This window comes from Bactrocera dorsalis, chromosome 2, assembly GCF_023373825.1.
Source record: "Bactrocera dorsalis isolate Fly_Bdor chromosome 2, ASM2337382v1, whole genome shotgun sequence".
Classification (NCBI taxonomy): Eukaryota; Metazoa; Arthropoda; class Insecta; order Diptera; family Tephritidae; genus Bactrocera; species Bactrocera dorsalis.
The window spans coordinates 26806232-26832659 of NC_064304.1; the positions used below are offsets into that span (position 1 = coordinate 26806232).

At 35.4% G+C, this 26428-nt stretch overlaps 1 protein-coding gene across 5 annotated transcripts in view; it reads left to right on the forward strand.

Annotated features, from left to right (window-relative positions):
- The first annotated feature begins 1082 nt into the window (after positions 1 to 1082).
- The window catches only part of LOC105234238 (uncharacterized), a 186400-nt gene continuing 161054 nt past the window's right edge, over positions 1083 to 26428 (forward strand). For 4 of the 5 annotated variants that reach the window (XM_049449618.1, XM_049449619.1, XM_049449623.1 and 1 more), the window contains exon 1: positions 1083 to 2405. In XM_049449618.1, the coding sequence (XP_049305575.1) occupies positions 1872 to 2405 (534 nt within the window). In that variant the 5' untranslated portion in view covers positions 1083 to 1871. Of the gene's footprint in view, positions 2406 to 22228; positions 24404 to 26428 lie in introns of those variants that run through there. The other variant, XM_049449621.1, reaches the window with a different exon arrangement.

A 26428-nucleotide genomic window follows, 5' to 3' on the forward strand; every position in this document is an offset into this window, starting at 1 on the left:
CCAATTGGTATCAACGACGATTTCAAATGGAACTATGGCGGCAGACTCACACTTTCTACACCTACTTTAGAATTTAAGTTTTAATGTACCATAAATATTTGTTAAAAGCGAAGTCATTTAATAGATAGAAAACTTTAATAAATTTATTATGCTGGTCATTTGAATTTATATCCGAAAGTTTCACTATTTCCACTAAAATTTGTATTGGATCTGTCACACAGGAAAGTTCTATGTCATTCTCTTGTTTCACTCGCACATATCTGGTGGAGAGAAGGGTTCGATTAATGTATAAGTGAAATAAAGGTAGGCTTTATGGACTTCGGTCGTTAATGTAGTTTGGGAAAACAAAACAGGGGTCAATACGAATTTCAATCACGTTAATAAGCAAAAATTAAATAATTTATATTTATTAATTGTATCTTTATTTATAAAAAATAAATATTTTGAATACCTATGATTCAAATTGCAATACATTATTTTTAAAATATTGCTTTTCGTATTTTTCATGAAAGTATGTGCTGATGTTATTTTATTATTCCTTTTACTTTTAAAAGATATTTAATAACGGTAGTTCCCTTGTAAAAGAGGATGTTTAAATAAATTGCGTTATACAATAATATTTCCATATAGAAGATAACATGCATTTCTACAGATTTTTTAATTATCGTATTCCTAACCAAAAACCTTTCATTCTTCCCATACTTCAAAAAGTTATATGAAACATGATGTTTCAAGTTTTCTTAACATTTATTTATTAAATATAAATAAAAACAATTCATATTACAAGATATGTTCCAAATATAATTCTCAGTTTAACACCATCTTAAAATTAAGCATGTTGTTGCAACTACATTATCTACCAATACATAAAGTCTAAAAATTGTATTTTAGAGTATTTACCTAATGTTACTGCAATAATATATAAGTAGTGATGCTAAAAAAAGCTGGTAAATATTAAACATAAATAACAAAATAATAAATTATTTTCCAAATAATGATGAATTAGTTTTTAATTATTGTCCAGAGCAACCCTGTAAAAGTGTTAAAAGGGAAACGAAAGTACGAAACTGTGACAAAAGCAATGTCAATACAAATGTCAATTTTCAATCGTCGCGACTCGCGAGTTGAGCAGCCGAAAATTTAATTTGCCATTATTTTATTGTTGGAAATTTGCAAAGTGATTGATTAAAAACTTTTGAAAACCTGCTTATTAAACTATCCTTGATAATCGCAAGTTGTTTGTATAATATAGTGTTCAAACCGCAAGGTCATTGTTCGTTAAAAGAATATACGCCACTAGAAAAGTGAGTTGTGTGAAAAGTGGTTGTGCCGTTTTAGTATCGAGAGATATAATTAACAAATTAAATTTAAATAAAGTTGTCAGGAATAGCTTAAAATAACAAAGGAAATGTTCAATATATGGGCAGTATTGGTATGAAGTCAGGCAAAGGAAGTACTCAGTAAATATAGAGAAAAAATCGAAACAAAGACATTTTTGCAGGTATGATTGTGACTGCGTTTGGACGCATCTCTCGTTTGCCATACATACCAATTTCGGTCTTTGTTTCGTATAAATCTTCGTTATATGGCCGACACTTTTAGCCAATTTTGATTACTTTCCAACTTTATGTTCGCAAACAATTTAACACAAAAACATCGTTCGGTTTCTAAGTATGTGTAAATTAGTTTTTTAATTGATACTTGTTATAAGAGCCCAATGTGGGCAAATTGGTCATACACATCTGCAACATGCCAATGCATTATAGTTTAGAAACCGTCCACCAAATCATACAGATATATCACGCACTACAGTGCTCATTCATAACGACAAAGTCGGCTTACACATTCTTACACACCTAGTATTGGTATATATGTATGTAAGTGAACAAGATATTGATATGGCTACGACAACAACGGCAACAACTGAAAATGCATTGAAACACCCACAGCAACTGCAATTAGCGGAGGCCGGTGGGGATAGGCAGCAGCAGCAACAAACAAGCCATATTGTTAATACTATAGCGGAGGAGTCATCGACTATAAATGGGTGCGTTACACAGAGAGCGGTAAAGGAAGAAATTGACGAAGTGGAGCAACACACCCAAAAAGCAAAAAACAACAACACAACATACAGTTATGAAAACGAAGCTGCAGAAGGAACACCGGCTACACCTGCTGTGACAGAGTTGTCAGTAATGACCATGACTGCACCACCAGAATCTCGTTTGTGTGGAAAAAAATTGTTGTTGTGCCGACGCTTTAAGGATTGTGGTGGTATTTTGCGTAACTTTAATTCTTTGCCATTATTCGTTTACGCGACATCACCATCCACGCATGCCATCTCGGCCGATGGCGTGGGCGTGGCCAAGGAGGCAGTAGCAGCGGCAGACGCTATAGGTCAAAAGGTGAGTTAATGTTTATATTATATTTTATTAATAAACAATGAACTTGCGAAATGTGTTTGTTTAAAAAATTTTCTCACATACCACAGGGGTGAAATATACATATGTGCAGCGGTTTCGTCACACCTGTGGTGAGCTTTTGAAAATTAACTTCCGGTCTGATTGACTGTGCCTTTACTTTTATTGCAAAAATGCTTTAGTAATATTATAACTACTGTTTTGTTCGGCCCTGTGTTATTCTTCCGCCCTGATTATGCCACGTAGCACTTTAACTGCGCTGCATTGTTGAATTGCTTCGTTGCGCACTTGGTGCTCTTCATATTTTACCATTTTATTTGTAGTTTTCGTTTAAGTGCAATATAATTCACATAGTTTTCCAATCTAAGTACTTGTAGCGTATTTATTAATTTATGTTATGAGTCTGGCACTCTATAATTACTATCTCTACGTACATACGAACATTTGTACATGCTTATACCCCGTTTGTAACACCTAGAAGGAAGCTTCTAAAACGGACCATCGGTCAGTCTGTCTCTATATATGTATGTATGTACATATGTATATACATATGTACATGAACTTGTCCATCAGGTTTTACGATATTGTTCTGAAATTTTCTTCAGAGTTTAGCAAGGATTATTTCCCAAGGCAACAATACATTCTCAGAATAAATGGCTCGGATCGGACCACTATATTATATAGTTGCCATACTAACTGATCGGCAAAATCTCGTTCTTTTTTATTTGATGACATGTTTTAACGAATTTTGGCACGGATTATTGATTAAGACATCTCCACAATCTACGAAGAAATTGTTTAGATAGGACTACTATAACATACAGCAGCCATAGAAACTGACCGATATAAATCAAGTTCTTTTATAGAAACCTTTTTGCAGCTGTAAAGGGTATTATAGCTTCGGTTAACGTTTTTTCTTGTTTTATCTATATGTAATTAAATATTTTCTGTTGGCATTAGTTTTTGTATAGCTATATACATATATTGTTGCTATTAGCGCAGGTTGTTATGGTATTTTTTAAAGCAACTTTGTTTGTTGTTGCATGCTTTCTGGTTGGAGTTTACGCTTGGCTGATTGCCTCCGTCTGTTGTATAATAGTGCAAAAGCAGTGCGATCACCCGATGCCGTTGACAGCCATTGCTGCCGGTACTGCACCATTAACAACAATGCAACCCCTACCACCTGTGCACCAAAACGCCGCACCAGCTTTTTCTCGAATGCATTTTATTGCTGTTTTGTTATCGATCCCTCTTTGTGTTCGTCGATATCAAAAAAAAAAATTTAATATGTAAGGTTAGAGCACACTATACACTAAATTTGCTTTGTTATTGAATAATATCGAATTTATACAAAGTACAGACATATATTTTTAAGTGGTTGGCAAATCATGCTTTCATATACACATGTATGCATGTATACACTATGGCTCCCTTGACGTTGACGTTGTCAACGCGCTAAAGCTAAGCGTAAGTTGTTGGAAATTGCTTCCGAAAACATGTGTTGCTGTGTTACCATATTGTTCCTAATGCACTTGCAGAGCATATGCGTATTTAAACATATCTACATTTTGGGTATGTGGTTTATATACATATTTTTATATGCTTCTATGCACGTACATATGTACAAATTCATATGTATGTGTGCTTTATTAATATGCGTGCATTTACATTACGTGCCACACATCTTGCTCATACATAAAACTTGGTTGCGGGAGCAGTTCTAGCTTTGCAACGGCCGCAGCTGGCAATTACGTATGTACATACATATTTACTTGTATGTACATTTGTTTGTGAATAAATAATTACAAATATCCCGTGCTAGCAGTGTTCATATACTCTGTTGTAGGAGGGTGCATTTCAGATATTTACAATTTAATTGGTCTCCTAACGTCACTTAATTTTCAGTGCAACCACCAGTTGTGGTCAACATTTTATACTTGTATTATGTGTTCAAAAATATAAATTATATTTTTTTAATGTCTGAGAAGCTTTGTAACCGGAACTGACCCGGATTTGTTACCGGCCAAGGACTGTTAACTCGGTAGCACTCAAACTAACGGGTGATTTTTTTGAGGTTAGGATTTTCATGCATTAGTATTTGACAGATCACGTGGGATTTCAGACATGGTGTCAAAGAGAAAGATGCTCAGTATGCTTTGACATTTCATCATGAATAGACTTACTAACGAGCAACGCTTGCAAATCATTGAATTTTATTACCAAAATCAGTGTTCGGTTCGAAATGTGTTTCGCGCTTTACGTCCGACAAATTTTGTTCAGCGATGAGGCTCATTTCTGGTTGAATGGCTACGTAAATAAGCAAAATTGCCGCATTTGGGGTGAAGAGCAACCAGAAGCCGTTCAAGAACTGCCCATGCATCCCGAAAAATGCACTGTTTGGTGTGGTTTGTACGCTGGTGGAATCATTGGACCGTATTTTTTCAAAGATGCTGTTGGACGCAACGTTACGGTGAATGGCGATCGCTATCGTTCGATGCTAACAAACTTTTTGTTGCCAAAAATGGAAGAACTGAACTTGGTTGACATGTGGTTTCAACAAGATGGCGCTACATGCCACACAGCTCGCGATTCTATGGCCATTTTGAGGGAAAACTTCGGACAACAATTCATCTCAAGAAATGGACCCGTAAGTTGGCCACCAAGATCATGCGATTTAACGCCTTTAGACTATTTTTTGTGGGGCTACGTCAAGTCTAAAGTCTACAGAAATAAGCCAGCAACTATTCCAGCTTTGGAAGACAACATTTCCGAAGAAATTCGGGCTATTCCGGCCGAAATGCTCGAAAAAGTTGCCCAAAATTGGACTTTCCGAATGGACCACCTAAGACGCAGCCGCGGTCAACATTTAAATGAAATTATCTTCAAAAAGTAAATGTCATGAACCAATCTAACGTTTCAAATAAAGAACCGATGAGATTTTGCAAATTTTATGCGTTTTTTTTTTTAAAAAAGTTATCAAGCTCTTAAAAAATCACCCTTTATTTGCGGAATATTTTTTACCTGTACAACAACAAAATTATGAATTGAAAATAGTTGAATTAACTTATTTTTTATATTGTAAATTCTTGTTTAAAATTTCTAATCCCAAACACTGGATAAAAAAAATTTAAAATCAATTTTTAATCTCAGCTACCGGATTGAACAAACCCAAATTAATTTTGCAAAATGCATTAAAATTAATTGAATAAACAATTGAATTATTTTTGTGTTTTGTTATGCCGAAAATTTAACAAAAAATAATTTTTCAATATTTATTATTTTTGAAAAAAAGAAATTGTTTTAGAATTTATATTGCGAAGGCATTTGCGTTTTTCTGGTTCTACCATTATGTCCTTTCGAAAAAAAGGCATTTTTATAAATAACTAGCAACCCGCCCCGGCTTCGCACGGAAATAAAATATAAGGCCTATGTCACTCACTGAAAAAATGATTAAAATCGATCCCGTAGTTTTGATTTATTCATTACTGCCCTTCTTCTCCGGTACCACATCCTGTGAGTATTGTGCACTCTATTTTGAAAGTTTTCAGTGATTTTACCAGCAAGCCAGCGTGCCATTGCAAAGTTAAGGTGGATTCAGGTTTCTTAATAAAATAACAGGACAACCTACTTTCAACGCCATTTTGTGAAGAGGGAGTCCAGATGGGTTCAAAGAGTTTAGAAATTCTGTAGGAAAATGAACAGCTTCTTCCAAATCGAGAACAGTATCGACCGAGTAGTATATTTTCGTCGGCGCATCAACCTTTGAAAGAATCAAGTTATTTACTTTACCTACTTGTTCGTTAGTTGGTGACAGAATAGCTCTTTATTTAAACCAAGATATTGTCTTATAACTTTTGTTATCAATGTCAGGATAGACATTGTTGACTAACTCTTGGATGTTGTCTATCAAAACACATAGGTTTTCTAGGTTAATCCTTCCCTCACTTTGGGTTAATTCTCCATTGCCAACTTTTAGCAGCATCTCTGGAAATAGCCTGTTCTCACGTGAAGATGACGAAACCCTCATATTAGTTTTAAGCTCTAATTTATTGACATGTGACCAAAAATTATTATTATTATTTATTGCTTGGTATATACGCCTCAAGCTGCTAGCATTTTTAGATTGCAGTTCTATTATCTGATGAAATTTTTTCAATATATCTCAATTTTTTTATCTTCCTCATCTAAAAATCTTTTTAAGCGATCTGCTTTACTCTCTAATGTTTGCCTTCTAGGTACGCTAGCATTTATTTCGGGTTGCCCTTGTGACTTGGAGAGTATATCGTCGGCATCTTGTTGTCTATTGGATGCATTATAACTTGAGTTTATATTTTGTTGCTCTGACGATGAGGAAGACAAATCTACATTCACCCCTGCTTGTAATATTTAAATTTTCATTGACGGGTTGGGTGCCAAGAGCAACACCTGGTATGCCTTCTATAGTTTGAGAAATGCCACAAAAACGCAAAATAGTTCCTTCGGTTGGAGTGAGCTGATATTTAGAAAATGGGCCACATCCTGTTGCTCGACTCTCAATTTTGTTGTGAGCTAAATTTCTTTTGATTTCGCTCTTCCACTCAGTTATAACCTATAGAAATAAGTTTGTTTTAATTGCAGTTTAATTTTGACTGAAATTTACTTACCTTTTTCCACCCGTTTACATCTTTGTGTGGAGGACCTGAAGCATTAAGCGATTCCTGCCATAACGATTCTATTGTCGGTTTATTGTGTTTCGTAAACCCTCTTAAGATATCTGGATTTTTTTTCATAAATTCAATTATGATCGTATTTTGCGTTCTATTCTTATGTTTTCCCCTACAAAAATTAAGTTAATTACTTCGTTAGAATATAATAAATAAATTCCTTAACTTACATTTTTTCTCAACCGTCTAACAACACACAGAAATATAAAGTGAATATACAAATCTGCTAGCGATTATCTTCTTGTTTTATTTTTGATAGCAAAACCGATAAAATTGGTTTCGATGACACCCAAAACCGATACAAATTCTGTTTCGAACATCAAACCAATAATATCTGAATTCATGACACCTACTGCTTTTTTTGATCGGTTTCAATTCCGATTCCGACAACTATCAGATTCCACAACACCCCCGAATTACATGGAATTCAGTACGGTAATAACGACATGAATTGAAAATACATACATACATACATACGTCCGAAATTTAATGATGCGAGAGATTCGTACATATGTACTTACATACATGTGTACGTACCGAGTTCTTTCACCATACGATCTAATTCAACACGAATGAGGTGGGATGAGATTCCCACATAACTTCTAATATTTCATTCGGTTGACAGCGAACAAACACACAAACAGTTTTTTTTGGAAAAAGTAGTGCTCTTGTTTAAACAATTTTGGTTAAATAAGAAATGAATCAACTATTTTTTTTGATGCAGAACGAAAGTAAATATTTCAAAGTTTAACTTCAAGTAAGTTTCATTTTAATCGGTGGATTATTTTATGATGTATGGCTGTGTAAACAAAAAATGTATGGTTTTTTACCACATTTTGTCCGAGTGCCACGCCACCTTAATATATTCCTTCACATTATAATGACATAAACCTTCCTCTTCAAACAATCTATCTATTAAATAAAACCGCATCAAAATCAGTTGCTTAGTTTTCAAGATTTAAACATTTAAGGGGACATAAGGACAGAAAAAGTGACTTTGTTTTATAATATGTAGTGATAAAACTTCAATTAGTTCAACTTTTTTGTTTCATTTATCTTTAACAGCTTTTAATTACATATTAGTTTTGAGTTAGAAATATGTAAAATCTTTCCTTTAAATCCCTTTCCATTTCAGCTTTTGTTTTGTTTAAAATATTTTTTTTTGTTACACCAATTTTTAAAGTGAAAAATATATTTTTTAATTCCGATTTTAGGGAAATAATTACTAAATTTTCAATTTTAAATTTTTTATTACATTTTCGAATTAAGAAATAAATTTTCGATATACCAAAATATTAAGGATTGAAATAAAAATTTCCCAAAAATTAAAAACTAAAAAAGAAGTTATATTAAAATTTAAATTTTTTTATTTAATTTAAAATATCACAAAACAAGTTTTTGAAAATTAAAATTTTATTTTTATGCCAAACATTTTGTATTAAAAATTTATTTTTTAATTAAATATTTTCTTTTTGAAAATTAAATTTTATTTTTTTTTAATTTATTTTAAAAAAATATTTTTGAAAAAATTTTTGTATAAAAAACTTATTTTTTTTTAAATGTTGCATAAAAAAAATATTTTTCAAAAAAATTTTGTTTTTCAGTTAAATATTTTCTTTTTGATTTTTTTTTTTTATTTCCGAAATTCGAATTAAAAAATGAAAATTTACAAAAATTACAAAACTCGCAACCATATTTAAAATTAATGGGGATAATAATATTATATACATATGTACATATGTATGTACATATGTATAGTATAGTATCATTCGAAGTTTGTGGATAATTAATAATAATAATTTTCTTCAAGTTCTTTAGAAAAATTATGATGAATTTCGGCTGATATGATTCTTCAGCGATTATGTATGTAAGTATACATCAGGTGGTTACATATAGTAGTTACATATGTATGTATGTACGTGTAGCTAATATATGTATGTATGTATATGTATGTATGCAAATATGTAGGTAGCTAGTATCTATGTACATATGTATAGCAGGTGCAGACATGCACCATGATGCTCATCATACAAATTGTGCGCGTTTGACGTTTCGCGCTGACAAATTCATGGCTTCTCCTTCATCGAAAAGTTGCAGAGCTACAGGTGTACCAGCGGCAGCTCAACAAATTATGGTGTACGCTTGCGCGCTATGCTTCACTTGCGCTTTTGTGCCGTCGTTCGAACGAATTTCAGGCACGATGAACATGCAAACATATGTACATACAAACACAGGTATGCATGCCGACATGTGTTGCAACGCATCGTCGCATTTTGTAGCGGTGGGTGCGCAATTCATTGGATTTAGACGGCAATCTCCCCCCAAAAGCTGTGCGGTATTGCGCTCTGCTCTGCTCTGCGCACACAAAATCAAAAATATATGAATTGCCATGGCTGCAGGCCCCGTTTGCAGCGCCAGTAAACCACTGACTTGTGACGTGCGCGCAAATACATATGTATGTATGTATGTAACATGTATGTACATACATATGTTTGTATGTATCTCCACATAGGCTTTTATTATCAAGCGTCAGCCAACAACTAGCTTTCGACTACCACATTTCCGACGGCCGCCTTTTGCAGTCAACAACGGGATCACATCACAGCGCATCGCACAATCGGCATTACAACTATGCAGCATATTGGCAGCTGGCAACCGGTAGCGGCAAAGCGTTGTTATCATTATAACTGATTTTTACGCTAGTGCAACTGTGTTGCTAAGTATGTATGTACATACATATGCATGTATATAGTATGTACACAATGTACTTGCTGTCTTTAGTTCGGCTCTAGTCGCGTCTTGGTGCCAACGAATTCACCGAGTGCGGCCTTTTTCGCTTTTGCAGCCGCAATTAGTGCTCGGTGGCCACAGCTCGAAAACCATTGTCGGCTGAAATTGAGAATTGAGGTTGCTTCGCTTTATTGAGTGGCGCATACAAAGTAGCAACGCTGCTTCAATCATTTTGGCGTTGGTTGGCGTGGATGTTTTTAGGCTTGGCCGTGTACAATACCGATTCGAGCAGTTTGCATAGGCTTGCTTGTTGCACTGGACGCTGCTGCTGCTGCTGCTGCTGCTTTGTTTACACCTACCCATCCTCAATCACTTATTTATCATGATTACTTATTTGAGTCGAACAAATGGCTGAAAATCTTTAATTGTTAAAATTCATTTATTTTGAAAAAATGTGTGCACAAGTTTACACATGTACATACGTATTATACGTATTTACCCATCTAAATATGTACATACATATGTACGTACATACATACATATATGTATACATACATGTCTACATATTTTAAAGTCACTTCATTTATTCTCGGAGGCTTCATTTTGTGAGTTCGCTTGTGCTCACTTTTCAATTGCAGTTATCATAACGTACATACATATGTATGTTTTATATGATTCTTCCAACAAACACACCTTGCACCCACATAGATGTTTACGCACACACAGCGTGCTTGGCATTTGTCCCACGTGATTTCTATGCTTCACTCGTCACTTGTCTCTCACAGATATGTTTTCGATTGATCAATGCAAGTTACTTGCATAAATACGTATATATATATGTACATACATATATTTATAAATAAAGGGTGTTTTTTTTAGATGTTTGGACCTTCTGTAAATTATTGAGCACACTTTTGGCAATATTGGCTAATATTTTCGTCACTTTTTTAGTTCATAAACCACAAATCGTACGACACGAGCCCAAACTAAAGGTCGTCCACATCAATATACTCCAATTCAAGCACTAAAAAGTCATTAATCGTGGCTTCTCCCATTGTCTGCAACGTTATGGCCAGGTTCATATGTGAAGAAAAATGGACCTATGTTTTTCTCTGTTCATAGAACACACTAACGTAAGATGTAACGGCGCCTCAACCATGGCTTATAGACAATCATTACTTCAAATGCGTCAATTTTATTTCTTAACGGAAACACTCAACCAAACATTCAAACAAACCAAACCAAAAACTTCGTTTTTTTCCGAAAGATCCTTTTCGTAATAAATTAAATTCCGGTGTAAATCTGTTCATTATGAAAAAACACTCGTTACAGTCTGAAGAGATTCGTAAAAGAGATCGGCAGAATCAGACTAGCAAAAATAATGAACACTTTTTAAGGGGGTGTACCCCAGCCATCTTCATTATAAAGATATTTTCCGATAATATCATGAAGATTGCGTTGAACGAGTTTTTAACGCTGTAGTTTAAAACCTAACGGTTGACCACGACCTTGTTATTGTTGTTGTAATGATTATCTACAGTTTAGACCCTGTTTAGGTGGCAAGACTCAAGTTCTTGTCATCAAAATCATCTAACGGGAGTGCGACGATACGTGCTGTTTCGAAAGGGTCGGAAAAAGTACTAGATCAATGAGATTCGTTGGAAAATAAAGTGGTTAGAGTCATGCGGGGACTAAAATATCCAGAACAAATTTGCGCAAAACTCTTGATTCGTAAGTTAACTCGAGCTTTTCCTCTGCAATGGGTGGTAGTCTCGAAGTACACCATTCAATAGCAGGGAGTTGGTGAAGGTGTTTATAGCACCACATTGAATGACATTCAGTGGGTCCGATGTTAGTTGCGTCTGTAATCCGGTCGATAAATTGTGTTATGACGTCGACGTAATGCAAGAATGATCCCTTGATTCTCTTAGGAGTCGGTTCCGTTCCAAACAGATGATTGTAACGGTAATTTTTACGCAATCAAACTAGCAGAAACTGCGTGGGAGAAGTTCATTGTGTTCCTTAAACTTGTCAACAGTACTAGAATCGTCAACTTACATGGCGGTTTTTAATTTAGCCTTCGAATTATCTGGGATTTTATAACGCTAAATGCTGTGGTGGTGCTGTGCACATGACGGAGACCATGTTGATGGTATAGTGGATTTAGATAATGTCGGGAGAACCAACGCGTCAAGTAGCTTTAACCCTGGTCGTGTTTCGCTATTTTGCCCCTGTTTGCAAAACACGATAATAGATAGTCGAATCGACTAACAAAGCACGTCCAGGGTTAATACTGGAAACAGAGTGTTATCTCATATAATACAGTTTCCAGTAGTGGTACCACCTTTCCGATTACCACACATCATGTATATGAAGAGTGGTCAATGACAGATTCAAGGCTGTGATTAGATATTTCACTCCCGCCGATCTTACATGTTGTATGCCCCCTCATCGGTGAAAGTAAGCGTCGCGCAGTCTTTTCGAATTTTGTAGAGCTGTCGGTGTGGAATTTCGATTATATATGTACATATGATTGAACATTATGTCGGATATCTTAATGAAATTGTGTCTAAATGCGAACGTGAGTTTTGTGTCAAAAATCGAAGACTCGTACTTGTCCTACTCCCAAATGAAAAGTATGTATACTGATTTCTAGTCAGATTGACTTCAAAGTAGCATTGTGAGATGACCTTGATGCTTTTCGGCAAACAATGCATTATACTCATTAGTATTACTGGCTTCAACTTAAAAGTCGATTCAGAAATCTTCCGAAATGATTTTATTACTTGTTGTTGTTCACTGATGTGATTAACACCTGAGTGTTATCAGCAAATTTAACGAAATATTTAATGTGACTCACTGTGTCACACACATACATACACCTAACCGCTGTTCGCTGTTTCACCTTTCTCTATTTAGAAGTTTTTCCGTTTATAAGAAAGCAGTAAAATAGAAATTCTTATCTTGTGACCAGTGTTTTCACTCGTTTTGCTTATCTTTGCTGCAAGTTTTGCATTTTCATTTTGTTTGTGATTCTATTATTTTTGCAAATTCTCTTTTCCATATGCATAAATTCATATACATGTACTATATGAGTACAATTATTTATTATATTTTTACTTTTGACTTTACTGCCTCCTAAAGGTCGCCTGATCGCTGGAACTGTCCGCAAGTCAAGCGTTTAGTTGAGATTTATTATAGTTATTGTCAGTTAACCACTAGAAAAGTTGACAGCTACCGTTTATAAATGTAGTATATACTAGTAAATATGTATATGTATGTTAAGTATCTGAAATTTAGCTTATGCGCCAATTCTCTTGCTTCTTGTGTGTCTCCTCATTTGTTTATTATTCGTCGGTTTTCTATCACAAATGGTGGCATTATCAGCGTCAGTATTTCTCAAATGTTCGACGATTTTCGATTTGAATCAGGCACAGCTGTCTTCAACTATAAATATACTCGCATTTACATATCAAATATCGATTATGGCGATAAAAAGAAATGAAAATAATATATTTCGGGCGCTTCGCTCAACTTATGGTCAACATAATCGGTGTACTATTCGCAATACCATCACTCATTTAGAAACCCAGATTTCGTTATTGGATACTATTCGACCGAATAGTCCACGTCCAGCACGCAGTGAAGAAAATATACTTAGCTGCCGTATCTAAGAGTGTACACGAAGACCGCGGAGTGTCGATCCGGCACCGTTCGCAGCAACTAGAACTGTCGTATGGAACGACTTGGCGCATTTTACGTCGAGATCTTAAATTGAGAGCGTACAAAAACTGCTTGTTCAAGATTTTAAGCCTGAACTTAAGTAAAAGCTTTCAAAGCTTTTGTGTAGGCATTATAGATTGTACGAGGGCTGCTATATATATTTCTGGCCTAATAATGAAAATATGCATATTTATCAACGAAAATGATTTTTTTCGTTGGATTTGACTCGTCTTGGAAGACCTACACGGTCGATTGCTGTTTTGTTTCGGACTCATACGCATAGATCCATGATTCTTCACCTGTGACGATTTTATAAACGTCTTTTGAAGCACCGCGATCGTATTTTTTCAGCATTTCTTTACACCAATCCACACGAGCCTTTTTTTGAGCGATTGTCAAATTGTGCGGGATCCAACGAGAACAAACCTTTTTTACGGCCAGGTGTTCATGCAATATCGAATGTATGCTGGTGGGAGAAATGCATAGGCATGCCTCTATCTGAAGATATGTTACATGACGGTCTTGCATTATCAGTTCACGTACGGCATCGATGCTTTCTGGCACAACGGCTGTTTTTGGACGACCTTCACGGAATTCGTCTTTGAGCGAGCGTCGGCCACGATTGAATTCGTTGTACCAGTTTTTCACAGTGCTATAGGATGGTGCTTCAGAGCCATACAAAGATTTTAGTTCATCGATCCACTCTTGTCGTGATAATCCACGTCGAAAGTTGTGAAAAATGATCGCACGAAAATGTTCACGAGTTAATTCCATTTTTTGGCCGAGATGAATTTTTTAATTCCCTGTAAATAAAACAATTCACGATTAAATGACAAAACGTTCTGAGTGATGTTATGCTAAAAAATGTCAAACTTTCCAATGGAAATGGCAGATTACACCTGGCAACGTTTAGTGTAGCCTAGTCCAGAAATATATATAGCAGCCTATGGATGTAGATATCTTTTGTCCTCTCCAATAGGGGTGTCAAATGAGGAAAGAATTGCCTTAATTCGAACTTGCATGCGGTTAGAATGATTCAGCGTGTATTTTACATAAAACTGATTAGCTGCGGCTGGTGTGCGGTTGCCTGGAACACATTCTTACATATACATACATATATACTTATGTATGTCTAGTACCAACAGCTGTTTGCACCGCTGTCAAATCATCGCATTGTCGAGAACGCAACCGTTTTGAATTTCCACGCTTATAAGCGGCACAAATTATTATTTAATACTTCCCCTTTTGTGGATATACATACGTACATATAACGGGTGATTTTTTTGAGGTTAGGATTTTCATGCATTAGTATTTGACAGATCACGTGGGATTTCAGACATGGTGTCAAAGAGAAAGATGCTCAGTATGCTTTGACATTTCATCATGAATAGACTTACTAACGAGCAACGCTTGCAAATCATTGAATTTTATTACCAAAATCAGTGTTCGGTTCGAAATGTGTTTCGCGCTTTAATTTTGTTCAGCGATGAGGCTCATTTCTGGTTGAATGGCTACGTAAATAAGCAAAATTGCCGCATTTGGGGTGAAGAGCAACCAGAAGCCGTTCAAGAACTGCCCATGCATCCCGAAAAATGCACTGTTTGGTGTGGTTTGTACGCTGGTGGAATCATTAGACCGTATTTTTTCAAAGATGCTGTTGGACGCAACGTTACGGTGAATGGCGATCGCTATCGTTCGATGCTAACAAACTTTTTGTTGCCAAAAATGGAAGAACTGAACTTGGTTGACATGTGGTTTCAACAAGATGGCGCTATATGCCACACAGCTCGCGATTCTATGGCCATTTTGAGGGAAAACTTCGGACAACAATTCATCTCAAGAAATGGACCCGTAAGTTGGCCACCAAGATCATGCGATTTAACGCCTTTAGACTATTTTTTGTGGGGCTACGTCAAGTCTAAAGTCTACAGAAATAAGCCAGCAACTATTCCAGCTTTGGAAGACAACATTTCCGAAGAAATTCGGGCTATTCCGGCCGAAATGCTCGAAAAAGTTGCCCAAAATTGGACTTTCCGAATGGACCACCTAAGACGCAGCCGCGGTCAACATTTAAATGAAATTATCTTCAAAAAGTAAATGTCATAAACCAATCTAACGTTTCAAATAAAGAACCGATGAGATTTTGCAAATTTTATGCGTTTTTTTTTTAAAAAAAAGTTATCAAGCTCTTAAAAAATCACCCTTTACATATGTAGGTGTGCATGTTTGTCTAGCATTGCATTTGTGGAAATATTAAATGGAAATTGAGAGCCATTCATAAATTTAAAATGCATTTCGATAAAACTTCACGCTTTTAGGCAACAATAAGTGTCTTGGACTGCATATATGTACATACATATGTATGTATGTATGTGAGTATATACATATTTCATCTAAGCTGCCTCTATGCCACCATTTGAGTAGCCCTAACTGCTGCTGTGGCGCTTGTTGCTGTGCCTCTTTTTGTTGTTGTAGTGTTAGTGAACTTGTGAGTTCTTTTTCATATTTCGATAAAGATATATTTTTGTATTCTTCTGAATTTCCCAGAGCCGATACTTTAAGTGCTTTTCCAACACTTGATTCCTCACATACATATGCCATAGACATATATTTGTATATTAATTTTTCTGTATGTAACTATGTCTGAAGCCTATTTATGCGCCCTCATGCCATTCTGGGCAATTCATTTTGAATGCTTTTCCAAACAATCGCTTCAATCTCTTTACTGCATTCTTAATTCCTTCATTATCTCAAACTTTTCTTTTATCTCTAACAGCTAATAAATTGCAATCGTTGCATATAAAGCTGTCTATATTCTATAACTTACTTTCCACGAAGCTCTAAGGAAACAATTAAAATAGTGGCAGCCGATTTTACAGCTTGTTTGGCTTTTGATGGCTTTGAAATTAAAATTAGCCGTTGTTTATAGAAGTCTTAGCTTCTTGACGTGTCTCGCTTGCTCGCGCTTTCGTCGTTTTCTGTGTTAATTGCATAGTTTCAATTGATAGTTGGTATAAAACCTTAACGACTAACTCTTTTTTGAAAAAAGTGGATGCAAATTAAATAAATTATTTTTATTTGCCAGAATATATTGGTGATTTTGATTTATCTTTTGGCTATTTTATTCATAACGGGTGATTTTTTTGAGGTTAGGATTTTCATGCATTAGTATTTGACAGATCACGTGGGATTTCAGACATGGTGTCAAAGAGAAAGATGCTCAGTATGCTTTGACATTTCATCATGAATAGACTTACTAACGAGCAACGCTTGCAAATCATTGAATTTTATTACCAAAATCAGTGTTCGGTTCGAAATGTGTTTCGCGCTTTAATTTTGTTCAGCGATGAGGCTCATTTCTGGTTGAATGGCTACGTAAATAAGCAAAATTGCCGCATTTGGGGTGAAGAGCAACCAGAAGCCGTTCAAGAACTGCCCATGCATCCCGAAAAATGCACTGTTTGGTGTGGTTTGTACGCTGGTGGAATCATTGGACCGTATTTTTTCAAAGATGCTGTTGGACGCAACGTTACGGTGAATGGCGATCGCTATCGTTCGATGCTAACAAACTTTTTGTTGCCAAAAATGGAAGAACTGAACTTGGTTGACATGTGGTTTCAACAAGATGGCGCTACATGCCACACAGCTCGCGATTCTATGGCCATTTTGAGGGAAAACTTCGGACAACAATTCATCTCAAGAAATGGGCCCGTAAGTTGGCCACCAAGATCATGCGATTTAACGCCTTTAGACTATTTTTTGTGGGGCTACGTCAAGTCTAAAGTCTACAGAAATAAGCCAGCAACTATTCCAGCTTTGGAAGACAACATTTCCGAAGAAATTCGGGCTATTCCGGCCGAAATGCTCGAAAAAGTTGCCCAAAATTGGACTTTCCGAATGGACCACCTAAGACGCAGCCGCGGTAAACATTTAAATGAAATTATCTTCAAAAAGTAAATGTCATGAACCAATCTAACGTTTCAAATAAAGAACCGATGAGATTTTGCAAATTTTATGCGTTTTTTTTTAAAAAAGTTATCAAGCTCTTAAAAAATCACCCTTTATATAACTATACTTAAATTTAGGTATTTCTATATATGTTTGTGTGATATGTTCAAGCTTTAAGCCAACTCGTTTTTTACGTTAGCAACAAGCTGCTAAACAAAAATATTTGCAAACCAGTCGTTTTTGTCTTCGTTTTCGTTTGTCGTCAATGTCCGTACGACTAACCTAGAAAGTCAAGCAAAGATTTAAGAGTGCATAAAATTTAAATGATTCTAAGCGTTTATCAACAATTGACGTGTTGAATACTAATTTCGCGAACTTAAATTTGTATCATCAATGTAATCGGTATAAGGCGAGCAAGAATCATGAGTCGAATTCAAAGCAGAAGAGTAATGCTGATATCAGACTTGGTGCGAAAAATGTTCGCGGAAATTGCATCCTATTTAAGATAAAGAATAGAGAATGAATAAATAAAATAATAATTCATATTAATATTTCATTTGTATCTGAATTATTTTCTTCGTTTAGTTATGTATTTTGGAACGACATTTTAAGGAGTTTAACACTTTGATGTATTGGAATTCTTATATATACAAAAAAAAACACTTAGCTAACATATAATTTTGTAAAATAAAAGAAAAAGGAAAATAAGAAAAAAACGTTCACTTCGGTAGCCCCGAAGCTATAATATCCTTCACAAATACAAAAGGTTCCTTACAAGAACTTGATTCCAATCGTTCAGCTAAATGCTCTATTTCTCTGATATGAACAATTTGTTTGGAGAATTTTCAAATTTTTTCTTTGATAACGATCCTTGCCGAGTTTCGTTAAGATATCTCCTCAAATGAAAAACTTTTCCATGCAAGCACTTGATTTCGATTGTCCAGTTTATATGGCGCTACGCCCTATAGTGGTCCGATGTCGGTCATTTCGACTTCTAATTGAAAAAAGAACAGGTGAAATTTTCAGATCGATATCTTAAAAACTAAGAGACTAGGGGTATATACATACATATGTATGTAGACAGACGTATGGACGGACACGGCTAAATGGAATTAGCTCGTCTCGATAATCATTTATGCACATATATTTTATAGGGTATCCGGAATCGTCAGGGTTTAGTTGTTACAAACTTCGCGACAAAACTTAATACACCCTGTTCAGGGTATAACTAGAGGAGTTTTGATATTTTTCATTACCAAAAATGTTTTCGATGAAAAAGATAAAAGTTTATACAATAAGCTTTCAAATATCATCTTTTCAAAGAATTAGCTTTACAAAAACCAATTTTTCGAAGCACGTGGTTAGAAGTTTTGAACTTTAAGAAGAGTGTGATAGAACCAGCTAGTTAATTTTTGAGATCAATTATCGACGGTCCATATTTCTTTAAAACTTAAGATTGAGTCAACTATACCGTTGCGTAGGTTGCGATAGTTAAATAGTCAGGTAGGATTGTATGAGTGCAGCCAACCCAGCTCACCCGTGTAATTGATTGTTTTCTGTTATTCAATCGTGCCCTACAATGTTCTGTATGCCCAGTATTTCCGCTTAGAAGTTGCTGGTTGGGTTTGGTGGATGAATAGAGAGAGATAGTGAGAAAGACGTCAAGGTCTGTGGAGTATTCTCTCGCGGTCTAACTTGGCTACGTCGGCATAAATTGAGTTAATATCCCCCACCCTTACTATACTGAAAGTGACAATTGAAATCCAAATTTGAGAGTATATAGCCTAATTTTTTTGAATTTAACTTCTTTAGTGCATCGTTATGTTCATAACTCTTTCGGTTCCAAGCACCTAACTCTGAATGAAAACGTCAATGGTCAGATGATGCAGGATCATATTAAGCGCATTAGAATAGTACCGAAAACACCTGCACTAACTGCAATTGATCCCGATTTTTTTTTTCCACACCAATAGCAATCATTAAAATGGTTCCAAGAAGCCGTTTGTTTGGTGACAGTATCATATCAAAGAATTGGACCTATGATTTAAAGCCCGCAACGTTGGACCAGTTGGAAACTAGCATTATGTGCGTTATTGATGAGATAAACCTATTTGTGCCGAAAATATTGGTGAAAAGCCTTTTCCAATTCGGCTTGCTTTCACGAAATTCTATTCAAACACTAAATACCATTCAATCATAAGTGAAAATATTGATCACTCATTTTTTTCTGTTTTTTATTTGAACGAAAAGAATATCCATATTTACTTAATTTAATTTTTTTGCAATGGGAAGTTAAGTCTATGGCCCGATTTAGGCTGCGCTAAACCTAAAAACAAGATAATATAGTATATAATATTTGCAAACCAAATTATCACGTCAAAATTGTGATAATTTTTTTGTTTGTTTTCGTTTTTTTTTTATCATACAAGCGATAAGGTATAAATAAAGAACAATTACATACATGTATTTGTGTATATGCAATGTAATCTCTAGGTAAAATAATTATTGAGGGAGCAAACGAGGGAGTGGATTATTCCTTACATCTGATAAGCTGGTTATAAAGAGAGGAGAGGCATAAAAGAACTTTGTTTTGTTTGTGTTTGTACAGGTTTCGCTCGCTCTTCAATTCTTGGAACGGAAGTTAGAGAATACGATGTTTTAAGAATTCGTCAGAATTGCGATAAGTTTTTTATGACTTTGTTGCTGTTAATGAATTCTCACGTTATCCTTAATAACTAAAAAAGTTATTTGTTGATCTTAAGAATGTAAAGTTGTGCAAAGATGTTTCAAGCATTTTTAAGATCCCGGTTGTTATCAGCCAATTTACTTATATCTATAATCTTTCGGAAGGTCGAATTAATAGCTTTAATAAGTATAAACTTATTAGAGCTTTTAATTTTTTTCAGAAACATAAAATGCCAGCAATTTCTTTCCCCCTCAGTTTACTTTCCCTTTCTGTACACTTTCTATATCTCATTGTATGTATAAAATAAATTTCTTAACACTTGAGTGAAGCGCCTTTTACCCCTTTCTAGTCTAAATACATAAATTCAGATATCCATCAAGGTATCACCACACATCAGAGTAATACCCTTAAGTAGCCCTTAGGTCCTGAAGTGCATTGGACACACAAGAAACACAGTTAGACATACTAAAAACAAACACAATTTCAATGGTAATCACTTCATTGCGGTGCATCCGCTACGGTTCTTGTCTGCACCTTTTCTCTGTTTACTTACCCGCACTTATAAATCACCGAAAAGCAAATCCACTTGTATAAATTGTGCATTTTATGTAAACAATAGCCAAAAAATCAATGTTTAGGCTCACATATGTTCGGTATTCAATTGGTTGGAAATTTATGCGGCCTGGCAACATCTGTTGTGTTTTTACGTCAATTATCGAGTATCAAAATAAAAGAGTAGCCGCGAAGCAACAGTAGGCACTTTTTATAATTTTGCTGAATCAGCTGAATAAGAGAGCCACGCTCACTTTGAGAATTTACATTTTTAATTTAAGCGTTGGCCTTTTGGTTGATTTGTTTCGCCAAATCTATAGGTAAAATAGTATTTTGTTCTTCCTTTCATACGATTACGGGTAAATCACTCCATCTATGACAGCTGTGTTTTTTTGCTTTGTGGAAGTAAACTCTTGAACAATATTGTTTGTTATAGTACGCTTTAAAATTATATGTATGTACTAAGTTTATTTTTATATCTAAAAATTTGTATATATTTTCAATTGTTTTTTTTTGTATAGAAGATTAAGATAAATTATTTTGCTTAATCTATACAAAAGTCGATCCAGGTTCGAGGTTCCCTACTACAGAAACTTCAAATTTAATGGGGAATGTTAATTATCATTCGAAAGAACATTCTTTGGCATTTATTTTTTAAAAATTATCTATTTCAAATGTTGGCCTCAGATGGTCCATCCAATTTTCGATGACGCGTTCCAGCATTTCGATTGGTAACTGGCTAGACAGAAAAAAGTCTAAGATCATACGACCTTGATAGCCAAACGACCGGCCCAAAGCGTGAAATTATCTGCTCACCGAAGTGTTCTCTTCATAAATCCATTGATTGGTGCGATGTGTGAGAAGTGGCGACGTCTTGTTGAAACTAAATGTCGCCGAGATCACGAGCTTCAATTTCAGACATCAAATAGTCGGTTATCATGGCGCGATCAGGGTCGCCATTAACGGTTACGTTCTCACCGCCATCATTTTTGAAGAAATATGGACCGATGATTCCACCGGCCCTCAAACCATACCAAATCATTGTTTTTTCCTGATGAGTTGGTAGCTCATAAATTTATTCAGGTTCAGGTTTTTGTAGTACTTTTTAGCGATGTACATATATTGCAAACGAAATAAATTTCTGTTTGGAATATCCTGACATATGTATTTCCAATATCCTGAAATAAATGTTGGATCCAATCTCAATTTAACATAAAGTTTAATTCATTTTTGTCCGATTATTTTTTTCCGAACCGTCTGAAAATTTTCGCCACGCACTGCACATTTATTAAGAGCAGCTGTGAGTATTTTGTAAATAGAAAGTGAGCAGCTGTTTACTAAATCCATAAGCTCATTTGCTAGCGTACTAAATCTCTTGCTAGCAGTGGTTGTATCACCATATGCGCGCTCATTTCCGTAAATTACTTAATTTGCGCTCGCGCTACTTAGCGCTCTCTGTATTTGGTATTCAGCAGTAGCTAGCGTAAACTAAAAAACCTACAAAGTGTATGCTCGCTAGTATCTAACCAGCTGGTCTTTCAGATTTGGCAGTTTCGGCTCGCACTAAATGTTAGCACTACTGTAAGGGATACCAAAATTGTTTCCCATACAAAGTGACTCACACACAATATTGCAGCTCGTTGCGAGTAAATTTTGCGCTCGCTACACTCTGCGTATTGTTTCCACTCCAGCTGCAATCCGTGAGATACACGTAGGCCAAGCATTTGGCGCCTGAGTACTGGGTTCACACTTATGCTCCCGGTATCTTCTGCTCACACAAATACTGGCTACTCTTCTGCATACTCTGACGATTACTCGGTTTAGTTGTAAAACTGCAGTTCAGCAATGAGCAACATTGGAGACGGGTTTCGGTACGAATATTTTGTGATTTAATACAGTTCAAGCCAACACTCGTGTATTGGCATTTTCTACTGTCTAACGGTCGTTCGCGCTGAAACACTCAACGGTGTTTAGTAAGAAGAATTGTGTGTCCTCAGATTGTTGCGATTTACACTATTAGTCCGATAGATATTTACTATTATTTCCATCATTTACGTGTAGACTCGCACATTAGTTCTCGTCACTGTTGACGTTGTCATTTTCGTCGTCGTCGTCTTCATCGTCGCTGCGTTGCTTTATTAATTTTTATTGTGCTGTCAACCGCGCGCTATCGTTATTCACCGCTTAGTGTTGTTGTGTTTTTGTTTTGCCTTTGATTTTGAAGTGTATGTGGTGCCAGTTACTGTTAATTCGCTACGCTGCGTTGGCATTTTTGCCAAGTTTATGGTGTGCTATCAACTAGAAAGTGCGCAAAAAGAGCATAACAAAATTTGCACATTAAAAAATTGTAAGGTGTATATACTGTGTGTCTGATCAGAGAGCATTAAGCAAGAAAACAAAAATAAAAATAACAACGACAACAGTTATAAAATAACAATATAATTATCGTTTTGCTGTGAATTGAAACAAATAAAAATCTCAGTGTGTCTGACGTCACATCCTCTCTGTTTATTTTCGCCTTTTTCACTCGTTGCAATTGCGCGAATTAAACGAGTGTCTCCGCTGTCGCTACGAGACGAGTGTCCCTGCTACAGCTACATCACATTTGGGTGATCGTCAAATAGCGCCATAAAACAACAACGAATATACACAATGTCATACCCGCACACACATGTTTGAAACGGTGAAACTTGGCTTGCGAGTGCGTGTGTGTGTCTAGGGCGGTGGATCGGCGGTTAAGTCTACCCCCTGCAGGCAGCATTGAATTACTAGAAATACTTTTTTTCTTCGCTGTGTTTGATTGTGAGCATTTAATTGAAAATTCAAATGTACATAAGGCACATATGCATATGTACATACATACGTGTAGATACACATGCAAAAAACATGTGAGAAGTGCAAATCAATCAGTGGCAGAAAAGTGAAATTTATCACGCCAAACGTCAGCTGATGCGTGAAAAAGTGAAAATATGCACAGTTGCCGGCGTGTTGTTGTATACAAATTTGTAAGTGTGTCGCGTGAAATACAAAAATATTGCAAAATTACGCGTGTCCATATATAGTTGTACGTGTGTATACCACACACACACACACCATTACATAAATAATTACAATTCAATAGTTGCATATCCGCTTGCTATTTGTGACGGATATTAAACGCATAAGCTGCTGAAAATAGCCAGCAACAATAACGCGTGTGTTTGTTGTTATTCCTACAACGCTTATTACTCTTACTATTAATGCAGAAGCTGCTTATTGGCCAATTTAATGTCATAAAAACCCAATAGTGTTTATTTCATACGACTTGCACTTATCTCACTACTCTTGTTGTTGTGTTATTTCGGTGTTTAATTTTCGCTTTTATTTGTCATAAAATAATTTGAAACGCTGCAACGTGTTCATCATCCAAACAACGGTGAAGTCGAGCTCTAACTTCATTGCCAACACATCACTTGCATCACCAGCAACGCTATCAGCATTGCCATCAGTTGTTGGAAAACATGCTAATAATGTTCAAGTAGCTGTTTGTTGGATTTATTATTTCTACATCCATCGACATCAATCAACATTGTTGGCTTTAACTTTACAGCGCCATGCATACAAGTTTTAATTAAATCAGTAAGCGTTTTTATGTTATAAAGGTATAAAAAAAAAACAAATATTAGAATATTTTTTAATCACATACATTTAGCGGATGGCCTTGAAATACTAGGCCAGCTTGTAGTAAAAATGTATCAAATCAAATTTGGTAACACAGATGAAGTCAATTTAGGTTTTTTTATGTACTGTCACAGAGAAATATGTTTTTAAATAGTGTTATGCTCTCACTTAGAGACATTATTTCTAGTTCCCTAATTCTTGGTCAAAATTCGTTCTAGAATCCACTATTCCAAGTAAATGCTGTCATAAATACATATAGACCTGAGTATCGTAACCGCATATCAATAATATTAATATCTAAAAATTATTATAATAAGCTCGAAATATATTTCCTTATTTATTTTTGTTTTAATTTAATTTATTTATTATCATTTATATTTTTCCATTTAAATACATTTTCTGCTTAATATTTAAAAAATAATAACTTTTTTGGTTTCAAGCACTTAAAATCTTTATAAAATACGACTAGCATGCGAAGAGTCCACAGTAAATAACACTGTCAATACTTACCAACGATTTTCTTTTTCCCTCTGGAGTCTCTTTTTCTGTTTTAGAAGAATTTTTCAGTCTTACAATGTGTAACAAATTTTCTATTGAGCTAAGGCAAGACTCTGCGTCAATCTTAACAGTAACTTTTCCTATCTTTAGGCAAACCTGTGGACCTTGTATGCTTAGAGCCGGGATAAAAAATAAATTGTTATAATATTTGATAAAATTTGACCAGGATTGACAAAAATTTTCACTGAGCTAATACAAGCATGACAACTTTTATTTCAATATTCCATACGCTTATTATAAGCCTCGACTTGGATCGTCATTCGCTGATATTTGGATAGTATCGACGGCATAAGTAATCCCCATGAGATGTAATACACTTTTAATAACGATTATCCAGTCCTCGAACCACTTTTCATAAGCACTTTTTGGGATGACCTTCAGCTCCTTCAGATAATTTTGTTTTATATCTTCAATCGACTGAGAACGGGCTCCATTCGGATGATTGTTGACTTGTTTGCATGCCAAACTCATAAATACATGTTCCATCGGCACTTATAATGCTCTCCATGAATGTGGGATTAGAATTTGCACGATCGGGCACGTCCAAAGAGATCTGTTTACGGTACTTTTTTTAAAAAAAACTCAGCTTTATCGGGACGAGTTGAGAAAGAACGTGTTTCATACTCAAAATATCCGCCAAAACTAGCGAGCGATGTCGAGCTCTGTTGTCATCTCTCTAACACTTGCCTGACGTTTTTCAAGCACCATATCCTTCACATTTTTAATATATTCATCCGTTGAAGACGTCGAAGGTCGTCCAGAACGGAGCATGTTTTTAATGATCTCTCGACCGTCTTTGAGGGCTTTTGTACCACTCGTAGGCTTGTGTTTTTGATAAAACTGAATCACCGTAACCTTCTCCAACATTCCCAACGATTCTGCACACATAATTTGGAACAAATTCTTTATCATTATTCAATTGATAAAATAGTGAAAATTAATTTGGTATCTCCACTCCACTTTTCTGTCGATGCGTTAGGTTTAATTAGTTTCAGTTTTTTTTTCGAGACTGCATTTTTTAAATCGGAGTTCCCGATTCTGATAAGATCCCGTATATGTTTTGTTTAAGATAGCTTGAATGCCTAGAATTGCGGGTGTCCGCAGAGGGTCTCTTCAGAACATTTATTCCAAAGGTGGCCCCAATAACCGCATTTTGTATCAAAATGTTAATTTAAATATTTAATTAAATTTGACGGAGAGGAATTCGATTGTTTTTCTTAACTCTCAGAATACATTTTCAAAGTTTGGCTCTTATTGAGGCTTCTAGACTGAGTTTTCAACAATGTATAAAGTAAATGTTTTCAATAATTCAAAATTTTTTTTAGCCTCAATGATATCTAGACCGAAATAACTAGTCTTCATTGCAGCTAACAGAAAACTATGTATGTATTTTAATCAGCTTAGCATCTCAATGAACATCAACTCCCAAGCTCTTAGCAAGCTATGAC